We start from the raw sequence: 20,102 nt of genomic DNA, 5'->3' as shown, positions 1-20,102 counted from the left end.
GGTGTTGTAGTCCCCATCAAGAAACCAAGGAAGCTGTCATCCTTGAATGAGATCAAACAATACCTCCAAAATAAGCTTCTTTCACAGTAACGGGTGGGACCGTAGACTCCAGCCTGCACCCGGGTGGAGCCCAACAAAGAATCATAAATTTTTAGGCCAATGGAATAAGATCCAGCAATGCAATCCAGAACATTAATCATATTGGTGTTCCACATTAATAAAATTCCACCCAAAAGATCGTTGGCGTCAACAGTTTTCCAATCAATATGGACACCGTCAAGGAATAGTCCCACATGGATTATTGAGTACAAAGATCTTGAGTTTATTAACTGGAAAAGAGGTTTCCCAAAATGACTAGTCACCTTAGGAAACCTCTTTCCCAACTAATAAACTCAAGATCTTTGTACTCACTAGTCCATGTGGGACTATTCCTTAACACTCCCCCTCATGTGTAGACCTTCTTTTCGTGGCTCTACAGGTGGATAATTTAGGAGTAGGCAGTTTTAGGTTTAGGCCCTCTTTTGTGGCTCTACAAGTGGATAGTTTTAGGTGTAGGCCCACTTTTGTGTCTCTACAAGTAAATAGTTTTCAGATGCAGGCTCACATATGAGTACTTGCTCTGATACCATGTTAAGTTGGGTCCAAGGCCCGTCCCAAAATGACTAGCCAACTTAGGAAACCTCTTTTCCAGCTAATAAACTCAAGATTAGCTCATGAGTTCGGTCATTAAGAGGTAAAAAAATGAAGTTGCCAGTTATTGGATCCGTAGCAAAGTCTTGTGCCTTCGCCGGGAAGGGGTCTTCGAATTGGAGTACGACGCCTCCTTTGGTAGGTTGCTAGTAGAGAAGACGAAGGATCCTCAGGCTGATTCAATTGGAAATTGAGCGTCAGAAGCTCTCTGTGCTAGCTGGTGACAGAGCACGATGACTCCGAATCAGACTCCATTTGGGTGTTGCAATGAGAGGTCTGCCGCACAGGGGGAAAGAGGGGAGGTCCATTTCTGGAAACACAGAGTTGATGGCAGTACTAAGATGTTCGGTGGCTGAAAAAGGAGGTGTGTTGCTCAATCAAGGAGGGGGAGCAGCTCAAAGTCGTTATTGCTCCAGGTAGAAGAAATGAGGGTGGGAAAGATCCTATGCTCATTAATTGGACAAAGGGTTCCTAACTTTGGCTCATATATATATATATATATATTTATTTTTTTATTTTTTATTTTTTGAAATAGTGCTAAGTTAAATTAAAAGGCTCAAAAGAGCAAGATTACAAGGGGGGGGGGGGGGGAGGGGGAAGGGGGAAACCGGTCCCAAACAATGAGAGATTATTGGGAAGTTCCAAATTTAGCTAGCCTATCAACCAAGGAGTTGGTTGTTCTAGGAATGTGATTCCATGTATAAGAAATTGAGGATACAATGTCTGCAATACAGGAAATGATTGGCCACTAGTGCCAAGTGGGGAGCTGAAGCTGAAACACCAACTGATGACAACTTTGGAATCCCCTTCAATTAACAGTTTCCCGTAAAGACGGTCCTTGAAAATTTTCAACCCATAGTGGAGGGCACTCACTCCAGTGGTATTGGAGTCGGCCCTACCAACTAGCCCCTCATATGAGAGAATGATCTTTCCTCTGCAATCCCTTAAGACTCCACCCGCACCCACCGGCCCGATGCATCCCAAAGCACTCCCGTCAAAGTTTAGCTTGATGCAGTCACTAGGGGGAGGCTCCCACACTACCATGGCCGGCATCTTTTGGGGACCAGCCATATGGGCCAGTAGACTCCAATTCCAGCGAAGGGACATACCTGCTAGAGAGGCAAATTCCTTCTCGGTGTGCAACCAACTAGAAATCATACCCATTGCGCAAGAGGCAGTACTTTCCGGGTTGCCGGATTTGGAGTTGAATCTTCGGTTATTGCGTTCAAGCCACAGGCACCACAGAAAGTGAGCAAGGCATGCAGAGAGGAGCAACTTGGCAATTCTAGGAAGACAAGTCCCCAACACCATCTGGAAAGTGCAAAATAGATCCTAATGGAGTCCCACTTGGATACCAACTTTCTGGAATATCGCCATCTAGACTTGCCAAGAGAAGTCACAGTGAAGAATAACATGCTAAACAGACTCCTCACACACGCCACAGAGAGGGCAGGTGTTATCAGGATTGGTAAAGCCTCTCTTATGGAGGTTGTCAACTTTGGCTCATATTTGAGAGGAACAATCCCAACTTCAACACTGGAATTGGATTTCTACAGCAATTCTTGTAGCAATCCAAGGAAAGTAACAAAGGGGTTTTGCCAATACCACAAATGTCTAACAATAGCCTTGTATTACGAACCAGTCTTGCAAATTGATGTAACTTAGGCAAGAGCAATTGCTCTTTTGAATGAATTGGAATATTAACAATCACATCTCTCTTGGCAGTTATGATAGAATGTGCCTCGAAAATGTGATTAGCTTGAGCTCAAAAGAAGAAGATTGGCCTTGACAGTCAGATGCCATATCTCTGAACTTCATGCTGATCTTGCTAAGGTTGGATACCATAGAGAGACAAGTTCCTAGATGAGCAAAGTCCCATGGACCATGAGCCAGCAGGCTAAGTGACGCAGCACATGGTTTAGATCAAAGGAATAACAAAGTTAAATGCTTCCTTTAGTATATGGATAACCCAGATTTCAGCAATAACTAAGAAAAATTTAATCTAAGTTTGAGTTTAATGGGTAAAACTTGAAGGAAGGTTTTCTGCACCTATAAGAAAAACAGCAAATAGAGAAAAGAACACAAAGGATAATTATCCAAGAGAGAACAAAAACTGAAGCCCCACTCAATAGAAAAAGATTAATTTCTATCTTGTATAAGAAGGCCTTTTTAAGGCATATAAATCCACAAATTAGGAAACTCCTATGATGTCTATTCTAGGAAATAGACTCTAATTAGGACTTACTAAATCTAGTTCTACTTGCTAAAAAAGAAACTCCAAAAAGGAAATAGTTTCCAACCTTTAGAGCTTCTAACTTTAGACTTCCCTAATTTCAAAACAAAGACCCAAATTAAAAACAGGAAACTACTAATTGAAAAGACTTTCCAATTGGAGTTCTTAACCAAAATAGCAAGTTGCTCTTGGAGATGTTACCCATAAATTTAGTAAGTTGCTTGTCAAATAAAACTTTTAATTTAAGAAAGCTTGAAATAGGAAAGTGCTATTTACAGAAACTCTCTAATTTAGGACTTTCTATTCTTGGAAGTTGTCCTAAAATAGGAAATTCAGCCATTTTTGCTTGAATCTTTCCCTTCCTTCTTCCATAGATATGAATGGCTTGAGGTGATCTCTTGTCCTTGTATATTCCTCATCTAGATCTTCCACATTGTAATGTGTTGTATCACTAAGGAGGAAATCAGGACTCTAGCCATTTGGCTTCTTCTTTTACTTTAGTTAATGTTTCTTACTACTATTTTTCTCCATTCTCCCTTTTGACTCTCTTGAAATTCTTATAGTCTTTCTTTCCTTTCCATTTTTTTTTTTTTTTTTTTTTTTGAAAATGGTAATAGCTTTACTTAGAGATAGAATATAGATACATGATAAAAAGGGACAAAATCCCTGTATTATAGAGGTCCTGATAGCAAGATATGTTTGAGATACTCCATCTTTTGCTAGAACATCTGATCAATTGTAAGCCCCACATGGAACATGGGAGAATGCAATACTTCGAGAGGCAATAATGTCAAAGATTTCATCAAATATTTGACCCAACCTCCAATAAGGTTCTGATTTCTTGGAATACTCTCTTCATTTTAATAAATTATTTGACTAACTTCAAAAAATCATAATAGTTTGATTACTTCTAGGGCTAAAATTTCAAGGAAGATAAAGATATCAAGATCATTTAAAGATCTCCTCTATTTTAAGCATTTAAGGCTTAACTTTTACACTCTCATTTTCCACTTTCAAAGAATAAATACCTCAAGCTTGTGGATGGCTTTTGCAATATGCCAAAGGGAGCTTGTATCACCATCAACATGGCATTCCTATAAGTATGAAACAACAATATTCAAAATAAATAAAAGTAATTATAAACTGAAAATAAGCAGCATTAATTGTAAACTCAAAATGAAAACAAACTGATTATATTAAAGCAATCCCAAATTTAATGTACCCTGAAAGCAAAGTCAAGTTCAAAAGAAAGAACATCCTCATCCAGTGGAATCATGTACAGAGGGAAATCCCCGATTTTTAACAAGTGATGAACCTTTTCTTTCACAAAGATCTGCAGACAATGAACTTTTGTACATTAAAGATCTAATAATTTGTCAAAACCAAAAGAAACAAAAAGAACATGCAACTAAAGCTTCATATGATTATATTACTCTAGACTGTTGTTTTCTAATTCAATGTTTGGTATCTTGCTCTCCTTGTTTGGACTCTTTCCTTTTGGGATCTCTTTTAATGTATCTTTACTCTCATCATAAAAAAGAAGCTTCATAGAATAATATTACTCTAGAAAGGTTGATAGGAAATTTAGTATGAAATAAGTCAGTCTAATGATGAGAAACAGATGAACTTATTGGACAACATTGAGGATGCTAACAATATTGTTGCACAAACCAGAACAAACTAATCACAAACACAAACAGTTCTAGAAGCAGACAAAACAATCATAACATTATTAGTATCTAGGAGTTTGGGCCATGTTGTACTGTAAAACGTCCTTTTTTCTTCTTCCTTTCAGTTCATTCAATGCTTTAAATCTTTTTAGCCTTTAAAAATTCGAGGAAATAGATATAATCGATTTATGTTGATGCCCCAAAACCAAATATATTCATTAATATAATAAACACATCTTTCTCAAATAAAATAAAAAATCAACACAAAGCAAATCTGTCTATTGACATCAGGCAGGTTCCTCACACAATGGCTAGAAAAAGTTTAGAGACCTCTTTCCAACTAATAAGCACAGGATCTCTTTCCAAGCCCAAACTAATGTGGAACTGTTCTCCCACAACTTTTTTCGCTTGGAGATAACTCACCTAAGATGTCTGGCATGTGTTCATACTAGTGTTAAAGTTAGATACAAGTCCATCCCAAAATGACTAGTGGAAAATGTGAGGTCTTTTCCCAACAAATAACAACAAGATCTTCCAGACTTTAATCTAACACTCCCTCTTGCTTTCAGACCTAAACACACAAATGATAAGCCTAAGGCATAGACAACATACATGGGGCACAAACCAGGCTCAATACAACAAACACCCTGCTCTAGCACCATTTTGAAGTAGTGTCTAGCTCCATTGCAAAATGACTGGCTGAAATTAGAAGACCTTTTGCCAAATAATAACCACAAAAAGTTTTCAGACATTCACCTAGTGGGTTATTCCCAGTAACACAAATTGGTTGGAATTTTTTTTTCAAACAGTGAAAGAATTTCATTAGAGGGGAGAACAAAAACCATGCCTAAACACGACATACACCCACAATTACAATAGAAGGAAAGAAACAAAAAGAAATACTACAACAAATCAAAACAACTAGAGAGCAACAAAGACTAATGTGTACATTTAGTGGTGACAGCATCAATAAGATGAACCCACTTCCTCGAACATGTGACTCTTCATGAGGGGGAAGAGCTATTTTTGTCCCAAGCAATGATTGTGGCCAAGTCTCCCTCAACAATCACAGGGGAGGTGCAGAACCTGGCAGCAAGACAGACCACTAACTTCAACACCAACGACGTAGGCAACATCGACCAGCATGTGTGGAGAGGGTTCAGCCTTGTGAGTCACGAAACAGTCCTCTGAACCCAGTTGGACCAGGATTCCCCAGGGAGAAGCTGTCAAAGTTCAATCTAAGGTGCCACTATGGAGAAAGTGGGGAGGGGATGTCCAAGCAACAATATGAAGATGAGACTTGAGACTAGTTGGAATTATTACCCTCACGTCCAGCCCTAAAAAACACAAGCTAGTGTACTATGTGAAGAATATATACAACAGGCAACAAAGACAATACACAATGATAAGAATGATTAGACAGCCATCACTTTGCTCAAATACAATGCTGAAGATCGGCAAGTTCCTCCAAAAGGACTAGCCAAAGCTAGAGGCCTTCTCCAAGCCAATAATCACAAGATCTTTCCAAGCCAAACAAATTCTAGAAATTTCACCAACAACAACTTTGCTCACTCTAAGATAACTAGCTTGAGATATCTAACACAGCATAGCCACAACAATGAGCTTCCAACCATCAACAGTCTTTAAAATATAAAAATTCAATGACAGTAAAAAGATTTATTAGTACAAGGGCCTTAATCAGATAAAGAATTTTTCAAGCAAAAGGAATGGGGTATGAACAAAGTATTGAGGAAAGACTCAAAAGTCAAATTTCTTGTGCAGCCAAGCAGCTCCAACTCTGATATTAGTTTCAATAAACTGGACATCAAAATAAAAAGCAATGTATCAAACAAGTTCTGATTATAGAGGATGATGCCAAGTCAGGAGCAACCTTTCAATCTCTTGTTGTCAGGGATATGCTCCTGGGTTCTTTGTAATTCTCTTTGTTAATATATACATCCTTTTCAAAAAAAAAAAAAAAAAGCCAACAGTTTAAGTTTTTAATCCATGTCTCAATATATTATATAGTTCTCTGAACCTTTTTCTCCATAAACTGAAATAGGCAACACAAACACAAACACTAACAAGCGATACCAACCATCATAAACTCTAAGCAGTTATTGACATAAGCAAGAAGCCATTTTTTTTGAGAATCAAAAAGCAATAACATAAAAGAAATGAACATGCAAAGACTTCAATTGAAGGTCAACTTTATTCTCTTTCACTGAGACACTAACTCTTCATACTTTTATTTTAGCAATACCATCAGTTTATACATAGAAGGGTTTTTTAGATGTTATTATAGTATTGGAGATTCTGACTCAAGCTTGCTCGACACTTTTTCAAAACAATAGCAGCCAAGCCCAATATTTTCCCTTACCATTGTTCAATAGATGGAGTTTATATTTCAGTAAAATACAAGAAATACCAGTATAACAAAACCTAATATCATTGCAGAATCAGTCAGCATATTCCAATAATTCATAAAATTAAGTTTACAAATAGGAACAAGTTTTGACCTATAAAATAGAAGTTAGAAAATGATATTCACCAAAAATGGCAACCAAGAAAGAAACTACCTTCTCACACACAACTGTGCGGCGTGGAACAGAATAAACATGGTACTCCCTCTGAACTCCCTTGGAAATATCATATTGTATATGTGAACAAATAAGTTTCACCAAATTGTGATGAGATCTAACTAAGTAAAGCACTTTTGTGCAATCCGTGGGAACAGGTTCAGCTAAAAGATGACGCAGCTCCACGCCATGTTCCTGTTTAACAAGCATGAGGGACACATTTATTATCAGAATCCCCACTTTAAACTTCATCATCTCATACAAATAACTGTTTTTAATCTACTCTCCTCGAAATTTTCCAAGTATCATGTAATATTGGTACTCAGCGTGTTATCTGAGTATGGGAGGCCTGATACAAATATGTGACATTGATGAAAGGACTTCACATTCATGCGCTCAGTACCCATCATGAACTAATTAAAACATCACTAAAGTGACTTCAATTCTGCTACCATATTAAATATGTCAGCAGTTACCCACAAATCATTTTGTATAAAGTTTCATCTTCAATAAAAATTCTTACAGAACGATAATCAAGGGAACAGTGAGCACTACACTTACTTTGAGAACCGACGTCTGGATGAGCAAAGCGAGTGATCCACTGAGATTAGGATCGAGGACAAGACACTTCTTTCCACGAACCTGATCAGAAGAAACAATTCATTCATGACAAGTCCACCCCAAACTGTTGCTGGAAAGACATCTGGAACTCACATTTTTGAGAATGTTGAGAAGATCCTTCTGGGACTGGTCTCTGATATAGAACGAGAATGAAAAAGCAAAAGATTAAAACTTTGAGGGAATTTGCACTTGCCCATGGTATCATTTACGCCTACCTAATGCTAGTAAGATTTAAGGGTGCATTGTCCAGATTGGGAATCTGCGCCATTGAAGAAGAAAATGAGGACCTTCCTCCACGACAGAGAGCTCACAGGAGCAGCGGAGATGAACGAAAATTAGCTGGAGCGGCGCAAATGCTGTTTTGCTGAATGGGTCCGGCAAGAGAGTGGACTTCAGTTTTGGGTTCACGCCAGCATGTTGTCATTCCAAAGACTCCGAACTCCGAATGAAGCCGGACCGTCGAGGCCGTGGGCGCTTGGTCTGACAACGGTTTGCAGCTATGGTGCTAATAGATAGGCAATCGTCTAAATAACACACTTTTCAGTTAGAGAGGATGGTTAAGTCAATGATCAAAGATTTTTACCCATATAACACTTAAATTCAACGATTTGAATTTTGAATTTATTCAAATACAAATCAAACCCAAATCATTATTTATCTGATTGGATATCCAAATAAATTCAATAAGATCCAATAAGGATCTTATTCCAATAAATTTCATCATTAATTTTAACTATGAAAATTATTATAAATAATTCAAATTATGAAATTTTTATTTAAAGCTTCTAAATGTGTCACATAAAATATAAATGAATAAAAATAATTTAAAATATATTTTAGTTGATAAAGAATTGCAGAAATAATGTAAATTACAAAAATTATTATATACAATTGAAATTATGAAAATAGTTATGTGAAATTTCTAAATATGTCACATAAAAGATAAATTAGGAAAATTATTTTAAATTAAAAAACAAATTTTATCATCTTCTCAAAATCATAAGAAGACAATTAAATGCCAAGAAGATAGAGAAAGTATGTGCAACCTCCACATGGATTACTTGAATTGACATTTTTTTACCAAGATACTTGAATTGTCAATTATACTAAACATAATGCAAAATAAAATTGTCAATTATTATGACATTTTCTAGAATTGATTCTCCAAATTGAATAAAGCTAATACTTGAATTGTCAATTATACTAGACATAAACCATAATAAATTGTCGATTCTATGACACAAAATGCATAATAAATTGTAAATTGGTGTGACTTTTTTGGAACTTGTTCCCCAATTTCGTAAAGTTATAACTTTCAACATTTTTTTTCTGTCATCTTCACTATCTTGCAAACTATGTTGAGTTGGGACTACCACAACTTTTGCTCTTAGACTGATCCTCATATGAGATATGCATTATGAATAGTCATCCTTGTTCTCTACCCTTCAAAGTAACTTGGACATGTTAGATAGCATATGCCTATCCGCAAAGAAAGATTTGCCATGAATTCAAAATCAATGGAAAATAAAAAGGGTCAAAAAAGAAAAAGAAAAGCGCAAAGTAAATGTCACAAATCCTTGTTTATTATACTTTGTTGACTATTCACACTCATAACAATTGGGAACACGAAAAAGACCCATGTGGTATCATGGTAAAATTTTCACCTCGCTAGAGTTCTATATATTAATTCCACTTATATTTATCCACAATGAGCAATATTATCTCAAAATGGAGAAGAAAGCCTCAACAATTAAATTTCCATAGGTTTACCATGTTCAACAACAACAAGCAACATGCATTTCCTGTTACTAACAAAAAGTCTAAAGCCATAACTCCACGAAATTTACAAGTTTGTCCATGAATTCCCACTTAATGCAATCCAAGCCAAACTTCTATTAATGATATAAATCATCTATAAACATACTTGTAGAATTATTGGGTGAAAAACTAATACTACATACCCCCCTTTGGGCGAGAACCTAAAGAAAAGAAAAACAAACAATTAGAATCCAAAAAATTATAAATAATTAAAATGGTGCCAAATACTCCACTGATCACCCGCTTCGTTGTTAGATCCTGAAACACACAAGAAGTGGGTAAGAAAGTGATTGAGTAATTAAAATATTTAGACAAAAGGTTCAAGGGAAAAATAAGAACAAAGAGGATATTTTTAAGTGAAAGTGAGGGTGTAATAGAGTTGGATACTTTTTCGAGAACTTTTGTTTGGGATGCATCGGTTATGGTAACAAATTTATTGAAAAGACAAGGAGAGAAATAATGCAGTAAACCTTTGTTACCTATGAGAGGCACGGAAGCCCCTAAGTCAATAATCCAGGATGAAGAGGAGGTAGTGGCAAAAAGCATACTTGAAGCGATCGTGGCAGCAACAGTAGTGGAAGAGCTTGGAGGAGAGACCATCAAAGTTTTCATCCTCTTGAATAGGTCATACTCATCGTCAGTGAGAGTATTTTTGTCTGACGGTGGTGCACACTTGTCCTCATTTGTGCCACTGACTGAGACTTGAATAGTTGTGGCCCATTCTTGTCTGCCATGAAGTTTCCAACACTATTCAATGGTGTGGCAGAATCTCCCACAGTGAGTGTATTCCTTGCTATTTGTTCTAGAAGGACCAATCCTTCCACCTCTTCCTCGGCCTCCTCTATAACTTCTACCATGGCCGTGGTTGGTATAATATGTATCCCTATTATCGGAGTACATAACTGATGATACTTCAGTAAGAGAGGGGAAAGAACAATTTGGAATGAAGAGTAAAGTGACACATACATCATCAAATGTGGGAATAGTGGAGGAGCTAAGGAGTTGGGTTTTAGCAACCTCAAGATAAGGCTAAATATTCACTAAACAGATAGCGATTGCTAAGGCTTCCTTTTGTTTGTCTTGAATAGAGTAGCCAGTGGAGTTTGGTTGGGCTAGCTTCCATTATTGAATAAGGGCTTTGAATCTTCCCAATTACTCATGTAAATTGTCTACTTGTTTGATATTAAACATATTTTGGAAGACATCAAACAACTTTTATAAACTATTTGTGCTAGAGTACAATTTGACACAGGTGTCCCAAACCTGTTTGGCTGTATCCAGGTGGACAACATTGTTGGCAACTTGCTCTTCCATATTATTGATGAGCCAACTAACCACCGAGGTGTCATTTTTCTACCACTTATTGTAAGTACTATCTTCTTCATCCATAGGTGGTTCAAGTCTGGTTAAGTGACCTAGTAGATCTTGGGTAATAAGAAACTTTTTAACCGATTTAGACCAGCTCAAGTAATTGAATAACCCTCTCAAGGGTATAGTGGCGATCTTGAGGATATCACTCTTACTATCAATGTGTTCTTCAGCCATTGGAAAAAAAACTGTTTAGATCTCTTCAAAAACCAATGAGAGAGTAGGAGACCTTACTTGTAAAGGATGGGGGAAAGATGTCCAAAAGTAATGTCCAAACCTTGGACAATTGAACTAGCCCAAGTTAATGTTGGGCTTAGGTCAATGTTCCATCCACTAAGTAAGAAAGGAGAGGCCGAAGATGACTTCTTCCTTAAAAAAAAAGGTGATAGTCAATTTATTCACCAAATCATGATCTTTAGAAGATCTTCCATAAAATCAACCACTTTTCAAAATTATTTGTCTTTTCTTGCCTTAATTTGTTTAGGCAAGGATACCAAATAAAATTATTTGTAATCTTAAAAAAAAAAAGATCTCAAACAGCTAGAATAGAAGATCTCATGGTTGAAAAACAATCTTGTAATAAGGTAGTTTCCTCCTTAAATTGACGCCAACTTAGCAACCAAAGAAGACACCTCTCTTTGCCTTTTTTTTCTTGAAATATTAATCTTCCACTGATCTCAACGTAAGGGAGGAAAAATATAATATTCATGCAATAAAAAAAACCTACCAAACTAGTACATTAGGCTTGGCAATCCAAAGACTGTCTTCTTGAGCTTGCTTGGAGGAGAAACTTTCTTAAAAAAAGGTTGAACCACCTTGGTCTTTCCAAGATAACATCTAGAACTCCTTTTTCTTTGCATCTTTTTTTTGTAAACTGATCTCCCAACCTTATCTTCAAGTGGGGATCTATGCAATAAGAAGAAGAAATTCCATGAAAACTCATGGCTTTGAATCAAAACAATCAAGAGTCTCGATTCTTAAAAAAAAAAAAAAAAAAAAACTAGCTTTCCAAATAAGCATCAAGGGAGGAAGAAGTATCCAACATAATCATCTTCTTAAACCAAAAAAATATCAAGGTTGGATCATAATAAGCACGAGAGAGTGGCTTTCCAAACTTTGCATGCACGAGTAGTAACTCTCCACGCTTGCTTGTTTTTTAAATTGTAAAAGCTCAATTCGCCCCCCACTCTTCTTTAGAAGCCACAACAATAAATAGACCCCCCAACTTATAGAGGAAAAAGAGTTGAACTTACATTGGCATACCAAACCTTTGGAAGAATAGTTTTTGGCTTAAAATTTTGATTTTATCCTTTTGAAGAAAAAAACTCTGAATTTGCCTAAGTCGTCCATTTTCTCTTCACATTATTTTTATTCAAAGTTCCATCAAGCTCCACTACATCTTCCCTCATGTTTAAATATTTGGAGGCTTGGTTCTCACTAGGCGAAGGGCTTATTCTCCAAAAGAAAGTTGTGAGTATTCTTTTGTATGTTAATTTTCTTTGTTAGAGGCTCTCTAGTATCTTAAAACTTGAAGAATTGGCATTCTTGATCCTGAAATCTTGAAAAGGAGCGACCATTTGAGCTAGAATATAGTTTTGGGGAGAGATCAAATTATGTAAATGTGGGATTACACTTGCCTTAAAACGTGTCTGGAATCTCTTTGTAATTTTAAGTTAATAGAGCATATTAGAGGAATTTTCCTTAGCAAGGGTGCTTGGAGGGTGACTACCATTAGGGGAACATAGAGAACAATTTTTTTTGTCTTCTTGTGGTGTGTGCATTTTAATTATTTTTCATAGTTTATTATTATATACTAAGCGTTTAATTTCTAATTTAGAATATCAATTCACCCCTTTTGAAGAACAAATATGGAAGAGTCTTACTTAACTCTCACAACAAGTTTTCTTACATAGCTAAACTTCATATGGGGGAGTATGACAAGCGTCTCTTGAGAAGAAGTTTCATAGAAGTGTTTTTTTTTTTTTCTTAGTCTTCTAATTATGTTTAATAATGTAATTGTTCTCTTACTTGTCTTTAAGAGTTAGACTTTGGGTGTAAATGGGACATTGATAGTTTAATTATAATATGATTTTACTTATTTTCTCTATTATAACCAGATGTTCATTGTACTTAGTTACAATGAGTTAGTGAATTATTCTTCTTCTCCAAAAATTTAATATGGTACCAGAGCATGGTTTGTAAATTGACACAACACCAATTTACATAGATGATGTGTTTCTCTCTTCCAATTAGGTTTTAGTGTAGTTTAATTTTTACTTCTTCTCTATTTTACTTTTTTCAGAATAAATTTCATTATTCTTTTTTATGTTCGTATACACTTATAATTATCTCTTGTCGTGTTCAAATTTTAACAGTGAGATTTTTTTGGTTCAATTATTGTCATGTGTCTCTATCTTTCTTCAATTTTTTTGTTGCATTAGCCCAAAGATTTGTGATAGCTCAGTGTTGAAGATGATGATGTAGTCACATTGATTCATATAGCTGTGCTTCATGCCTTCCTTGAGGGCCCCGGCTTTCTATCCCTTATTGTTGTCTTTGATCTCGTATTTGATAGAAAGAGGTTTATCAGCTGTCTATCAAAGCTGCATGTGGGCATTCGAGGCCATTAGATAGCATCATAACCCAAGTGTCGGATGACTCCAAGTCAAACTTGAATTCTGAGTTAAGGGCCAAACCTGTCTCTATCTTATTGTCTATTTGTTTTTGGCATCTGACCTTAGGTGGTACATCGAGTCTTATTCTAGTCTTAATTCATCTCCCAAACTGCCACCAGATCGTCATGAGAGGTATAATGTGCCATGACTTTTCCTTCGACTGATGTGATGTAATATGCTCAGAAGAAACTGACCCTTAAACTACATGTGCGACTCAGTCTAAGTCCTCTCATTCTCCTCCTTATCCAGCATCCAGTCAATGGGTTCAGTTCGGTCCTACATAGCCAGCCTCTGATACATCAGCAAGAGATATGAGGTTACACTTGATGAGAACCTCCACAAAGTAACAAGTCTCGTCCCTGGTGCTTTCTATGTTTTTTTTCAAAATCGGATCCTTATTGCTCAAGGATTTCTGAGCAGATAACAGCAACAATCTCCATTGGTGAGGGACGACAACGGTAGTCCTTGTTGGTGAAGGACTCTAAAATAGCTGCAACAACCTATGATTTGTGAGAAGGATTCATTAGTGATATAAGATCGAGAACAATAATCCTGGTTGAAGCCTAGCCACTGAAGGCGAAGGACTCTAACTAAGCATATCCTGACTTTTCTGAACCAGATTCTTGTTTCATGGTGTTTCTGCTCGTCAGTTTCAACGTTTGCTACATTTGAACAAAGAAAGCTATCTGATGTCTGTGTACCGTGGACTCCACCTTAGATTGTACGCCTTAAGCCTGTTGTTTTGGTTGGTCATTAGTAATAAATTAATTATTTTTGGTTGTGCGGGAAGATTGCACAAACTGATATGGCGTGGGGTCTCTTCTCTAGTGTTGGTTTATTTTTTTTGCATCGGTGCATATCTTCCACATTGTCAACCCCAAAGAGTTTTGGTCACCTTCCAAAAATTCCATTGAGGTCATACTTCATCCAACTGGTTTGTTAAGGTATTTTAGTTCTACCGTTACAATCTCCTTCTTATTGCGTGGTAATTATTTTTCTCTTACTTTTCATCCCCCATAACCGTTTTAGTCAATTGCCTTTCTCCTACTACCCTTTTTTGACTCTCGTGTACCATTTTAGGTCAACCCCTTGGTGCGTTGCATATTTTGGTCATCTTTTTTACATATGGGTTTTTTTAAGTCTATTGAGATTTTTTTTACTGGAACCCTTAAGTGGATTTTTATCATTGTCCTTTAAGGGACAAACATTACCTTATTTACTAATTATTATCACTATTTTTTTTTTAAATCCTTTGAGGTTCGTTTTGAATTTTTGTTTATTACCCATATTTTTATATTTTTAAGAGTATGAGTCCGTCTGAGTACTTATCCTAGGGACACTTTGATGGAGGAGATAATTGCTATAATTTTTTTTTCATGCTAGGATCATTGCCATTACCACTCAACTTGATGGGGAGAACAAAAAAATAGGTATGAAGGATGAGGTAGGTGACATAAGCTACCTTGCAGAATTGCATGTGTATGGTAATCAAATTTTTTACTTGACCAGAATATCTAAGTCAGGGGGAGTACAATATAATTTTTTTTCTTGAAGACCAAAAATCTTTTTCATTACAAGTTGAAGTTATAATTCCAACCTAAGGAGGAGTGTTGAATAGTTGGTATGGAGGAGTCTTACATGACTCTCAAAGTAAGAAGTCTCATAGAGCAACAATTCATATGGCAGAGTCTTACAAGAGTCTCATGGGAGGAAATCACATAGAAGAATCTAAGTTAAAAAGTGTATTAGTTATTTAGTCTTCTGTTCATGTGCAGTTGTTTAATTGTTTTGTGACTTATCTTTAAGACTTGACTTTGGGCGTAACTGGGACATCAATAGTTTAATTGTAATATGGTTTTTTTATTTATTATATTATAAATAAAGGCTCATTGTATTTAGTTATAACAGGTAAGAGAACTATTGTTCTTCTCCAAAAATTTAACAAGCCCCATCTTGAGAAACCACCTAGGTCAACAAAATTTAAGAATTGCTAAGTGACTTTGGCTATTCTCAAGCACACCTATTTGATTTGAAATCTCTTGGACATCCCAAGCTTGCGAGAAGGACGTTTCATATAATCTATGTCACTTGAGCTAACTATTTTAGTGGCATTGATTTTTGTAATATACTTGGCCTTGATTGTTGAATGTGTGCTTGGTTACTTGAAAATAAAATTTTCATGCATCTTTGGGTCTTCAAACAAGGGAGTTCCATTTGAAAATCATCTGAAGTCATGAATCTTAAAATACAATAAGATTGAGTTGTTCTTGCTTTGGTAGAATCACCTAGAATTGGATGCATTCATTTCTATTCAAATTATTTGAAAATCTGCCTAATTAGAGGCAATTGTATGTAATACCTGTGAAGCAAGTGACCATGTATTACAAATCCTATCTATTTACATGTGTCAACTAAATTGAAGTTGAAAATCTCTTTGTGGGCCTAGGCTAGTGTGTTCGTTATTGCTGTAAGTCTCAAAAGTGGGCAATCACTGTCATTAAGAACTTTTGAGGTCATTTACTCTGGACATTGTTTGGTCGATTCATAGTGGATTGAACTTTGAAGTGAAAACATCTTGGGAGTGGATGAGGCAACTTGATTTTGGGTTGTGAACTACTAAAAATCTTACTGTGATTGTGGTTGATTGATTTTTTCACTTAAAGTACAACTTTTGTGTGTTAAATAGAATTATTTTAAGTGAGAGCAAAAATTATCTGGATAAACCTATTCACATATACCTTCCCCTTTAGGTTTATACTTGTATGACTTAACAAGAGACACTATTTGGGCATGCCAAACTTCCTTGTTTAAATATTTTATGTGGCTCTTGAAGGAACCCTCATCTCACTTTCGTTTTTCTTCTCCCAAAGCTATCTTGTCTAGAATTTTGCATGAATACTAGAGTAGTAGAAGGAAAGGTGAATTTTTGGTTGAGGTATTTATCACTTATCTCTCTTTTTTCCTTGTCCTCAGGTAATCAAAAACTCACATTTTTCTTCTTGTTCTTGGATAATTAGAAATTCATTAGTTTTTTTATGTGTAGTATTTTTATTTTGAATAGTAGGAAGAAGATAATTATTCTCTCTTTTTTGACCATCCTTGCGGCTGGTTTAAAAATTGTCCAGTCCATGTTTTGTGACCAACATCTTATTTAGTTGAAGTGCTTTCATTCTACCAAAAATTTGAGGTGATTATTAAGAAGTTGTTTTTGGATGATTGCATCGCTTGAATGTGTGGAGTTTTTATTAGGATTTTTCTGAGTACTTGTTAGAAGAGACTTATTTTATATGACAGACTCGAGAAATTTCAGATACTTAAGTGCTGATTTGTGGTTACTGTTGATGCGAGTAGTGGTTTGATTTCTGGTCTCCACTGTGTTTTTTTTGGTTTGATTGTTGGTGGTCCAACTTGTTGGTGTGTTTGGACTTTGTGTTTTTTATTCAGATGTGTCGTTATTAGGGGTTGATGGAATCAGATTCTAGTGAAACTAATGAAATGGTTCAAGAAATCAGTTCAATTATGAAAATGTTATCTAAGACTTGAAGTCATGATTTATTTACCACTAAAATTACTATGGTAAAACTAGATGGTGCAAATTGCCTTGAATCGGTAACTTCTACTTGGTTTTTTATTTATCAAAAAAGGGAAGAAAAAATGCATGATTGGAGTAGAACATAAACCTATTCTAGAAAGTCCAATGTCTGACAAGTGGGAATGCGAAAAGAGCCCATCAATGTCTTGGATTCTACACTTTGTTAGTCCTAGCATTGGGAAGACCAAACATTTTTGTCCTACTAAAAGTGATCGATAAAAATAACATAATATCTAAAATCATCAATAGAAGTAATGGGAAGGTCCATACATCTGAGAAAATAATATCAAAAGGGGAAGAAGAGACAAAAGATGAGAGTGAGAATGATAATTTGTGACTCTTATTGCATTGACAAGAATTGCAATTGAAATTAAAATTCAAAGGGTGAGATAAATCTAACTAAAAAGTGGACACTATGTGCATGTGAATGGTAGACTACAGATGACCTTAATGATGATACCATGCAAACAAAATGGTCTTGACACTAGAAAAGGTGTTCATTGGTGATGACTTGATTGAGGATGATGGTCATCCATACACATAATCCTTAGTTTGACCCTGCAAAAGTGTTGCCCCCATGCAAAGATCCTTCACACGAAAAGAAGTAGGTAAAAATTCAATGGAAGAATTGTTAGCTTTACAAAATCGGGAATAGAAATAAGATTCTTTTGTGTCCAAGAAACACAAAGAATATTATTTTAAGGAAAATTGATGTGAGGGTGTAGAGAGAGATTTGTAATCAGTATGAGTAATAGGGAGACCCATGCCATCACTAATCACAATGTCGTCAATGCCGTCATAAGGAGTGTGAATAAAGAGATTGCTCAAGTCAGTGGTAAAATGGTATGATGCTCCACTATCCTTAAGCCAAACAAAACCAGTAGAACGGTTGGCGGTTGCAAGATGAGCTTGTGGTTCCTATGGTGCTGAATTTGCTAGAGAGGAGGTTGGCAAGGAACCAGGGGCGGTGGCCAAGAGTGGTTGCATATGACGAAAAACAAGGCATTGTGGAATGATATGTCCTTTTTCATGACACCACTGAGAATGACCAAGGCAAGGTCAAGGCCAATATCGACCATTTTGTGTGACGATGTTGGTGAGACCGGAGGTTGGAGCTATCAGTGGGCAGTAGGAGGACAACCTAGGTTGTCTTTGATGACGATTACCTGACTTGCTGGAATTGGAGGAGATTTAGCTGGATTTGCTGAAGCTAGAAGTGGAGAGGAGTGAACTTGATGGACACGTAGAGAGAGTTCCTTGTTGATGAGTTTTTCATGCAGTTCTTCAAAAGAAATTGGTGTGTCATGACCATTGATAATATCGACGAGAGGTTTGTAATCATCATCAAGTCCATCCAAAAATTTCTTAGTAAGATCCTCTGCATCCATAGGTGTTCCCTAGGGCCGCAAGTTCATCAACACATGTTTTAATAAACTACATATAATTGATAATAAATTTATATTCCTTAGTAGCATGCTTGAGTTGTTCCTTGATTTACTTGATGTGAATGCACGAAGGTTGAGCATAATTGTGGGCAAGAGTATTCCTGGCTTCATGAGAGGTCCTTGATTGAGTGATAAGCAAAATGAGAGATGACATGAGAGAGTCGACAAGAGCAACAAAAACCAACTTATCTTGATGAAGTCATGTGCAGTATTCAGGATTGGGTGTGATGAGATTTTTGATAGTCTTTGTAGCTGAGGGCGCAACATGAGAACCATCAATGAACTTGTATATATCATAACCGATAAAAATGACTTCCATATGAAATTTCCAACAAAGATAATTGGTGGGTACGAATTTGAAAAAAATTGTGGATGTTGAGCACCGTAAGAGGTTTTTTTGGGTCATGGGCATTGGAAATAGTAGTTTGAGTCTCTACTAGAGCCATGAGTAAAACATCAGCCGAGGCTTCGAGAAGCAGATTTTTTTTTTTGCACTAGCAAAATTTGTACATAGTTTGCATGGGCGTTAAAAAAATAAGGCAGTGCACAAGGGGAAAATAATTTCTACGTAGAACTTAGGTCGCCTTGGCGTGGTTCTGCCAAGACGATGCGGGGGTGTGGGAGTCTGAGCAGTAGTGGTGAGTGGTTGTCGTTGGAGCTAACGGCGGTGGGCTGCGACCTCGGTGAAGGTTTTACTGGAAACCGGGAGCTATTTAGAGAGATGGAGAAAAGGTATAGAAAAATACCAGGTTTCGACAGTGGCAAATGCAACGATGACTGCCGTGGCTTCGGACGACCCTTGGGGTCCAGCTACTGTGGCAATTTCTGATGACAGTAAGCCTTCTGATTAATCGAGGCTTAGATCAAGGTTTGTGATGGGGAGAAAGGATGCAGTGACGATGACAATGACTTCGGAGAGCTTTGAAGATTTTCAACGGCAAGAAGGGAAAAAACATTCTTGAACGAGAGCTTTGATACCATATACAATAATCGGAATAGGGAAGTAATTGTCATGTTTTTTATTGATGAGGAATAAGGTATTTATAGAGACCATAAGGTACCTTTACAACAGAGACCGTATGATTACAAAGATTATAACTCTTCAGCTACATGTTGTAGCTGGATACAAGATTTACAGTTTGAGTTGGAGTTTGTCTCGAACTAGATCAACCCATATCCTTATCTCTATCACAACTTTCAGTTCCATCGTATATGCTTGGTTCAACCCAAAAGTAGTGAACTAAAATAAAGAACAAAAGGCTGAAGCCTCAGAAAGAGTAAAATCCATGTAACAAAATGAAGTCCAAATTCAGTAGTGTACTTACCTACTTATGAGCATGTGATTGAGCAGTTGATTCACTATTCTTAAGCATTCACCTCTGTCTCCTCTCAACAACTTTCTCCACTGCAC

At 36.5% G+C, this 20,102-nt stretch overlaps 1 protein-coding gene across 2 annotated transcripts in view; it reads right to left on the bottom strand.

Moving 5' to 3' along the window:
* LOC137935968 (vacuolar protein-sorting-associated protein 33 homolog) overlaps positions 1 to 8,173 on the bottom strand; it is a 44,414-nt gene extending 36,241 nt beyond the window's left edge. For both annotated transcript variants that reach the window (XM_068780425.1, XM_068780427.1), the window contains exons 1-6: positions 8,009 to 8,173; positions 7,887 to 7,926; positions 7,734 to 7,814; positions 7,173 to 7,367; positions 4,146 to 4,256; positions 3,952 to 4,017 (exon numbers count right to left, since the gene is read on the bottom strand). In XM_068780425.1, the coding sequence (XP_068636526.1) occupies positions 3,952 to 4,017; positions 4,146 to 4,256; positions 7,173 to 7,367; positions 7,734 to 7,814; positions 7,887 to 7,926; positions 8,009 to 8,061 (546 nt within the window). In that variant the 5' untranslated portion in view covers positions 8,062 to 8,173. The remainder of the gene's footprint in view (positions 1 to 3,951; positions 4,018 to 4,145; positions 4,257 to 7,172; positions 7,368 to 7,733; positions 7,815 to 7,886; positions 7,927 to 8,008) is intronic.
* Positions 8,174 to 20,102: the final 11,929 nt, after the last annotated feature.

Source organism: Aristolochia californica, unplaced genomic scaffold, assembly GCF_029961685.1.
Source record: "Aristolochia californica isolate CCGP_79_NKW_82.1479 unplaced genomic scaffold, dmAriCali1.0.hap1 SCAF_7, whole genome shotgun sequence".
Classification (NCBI taxonomy): domain Eukaryota; kingdom Viridiplantae; phylum Streptophyta; class Magnoliopsida; order Piperales; family Aristolochiaceae; genus Aristolochia; species Aristolochia californica.
This window is presented reverse-complemented; position numbering and strand designations above follow the sequence as displayed.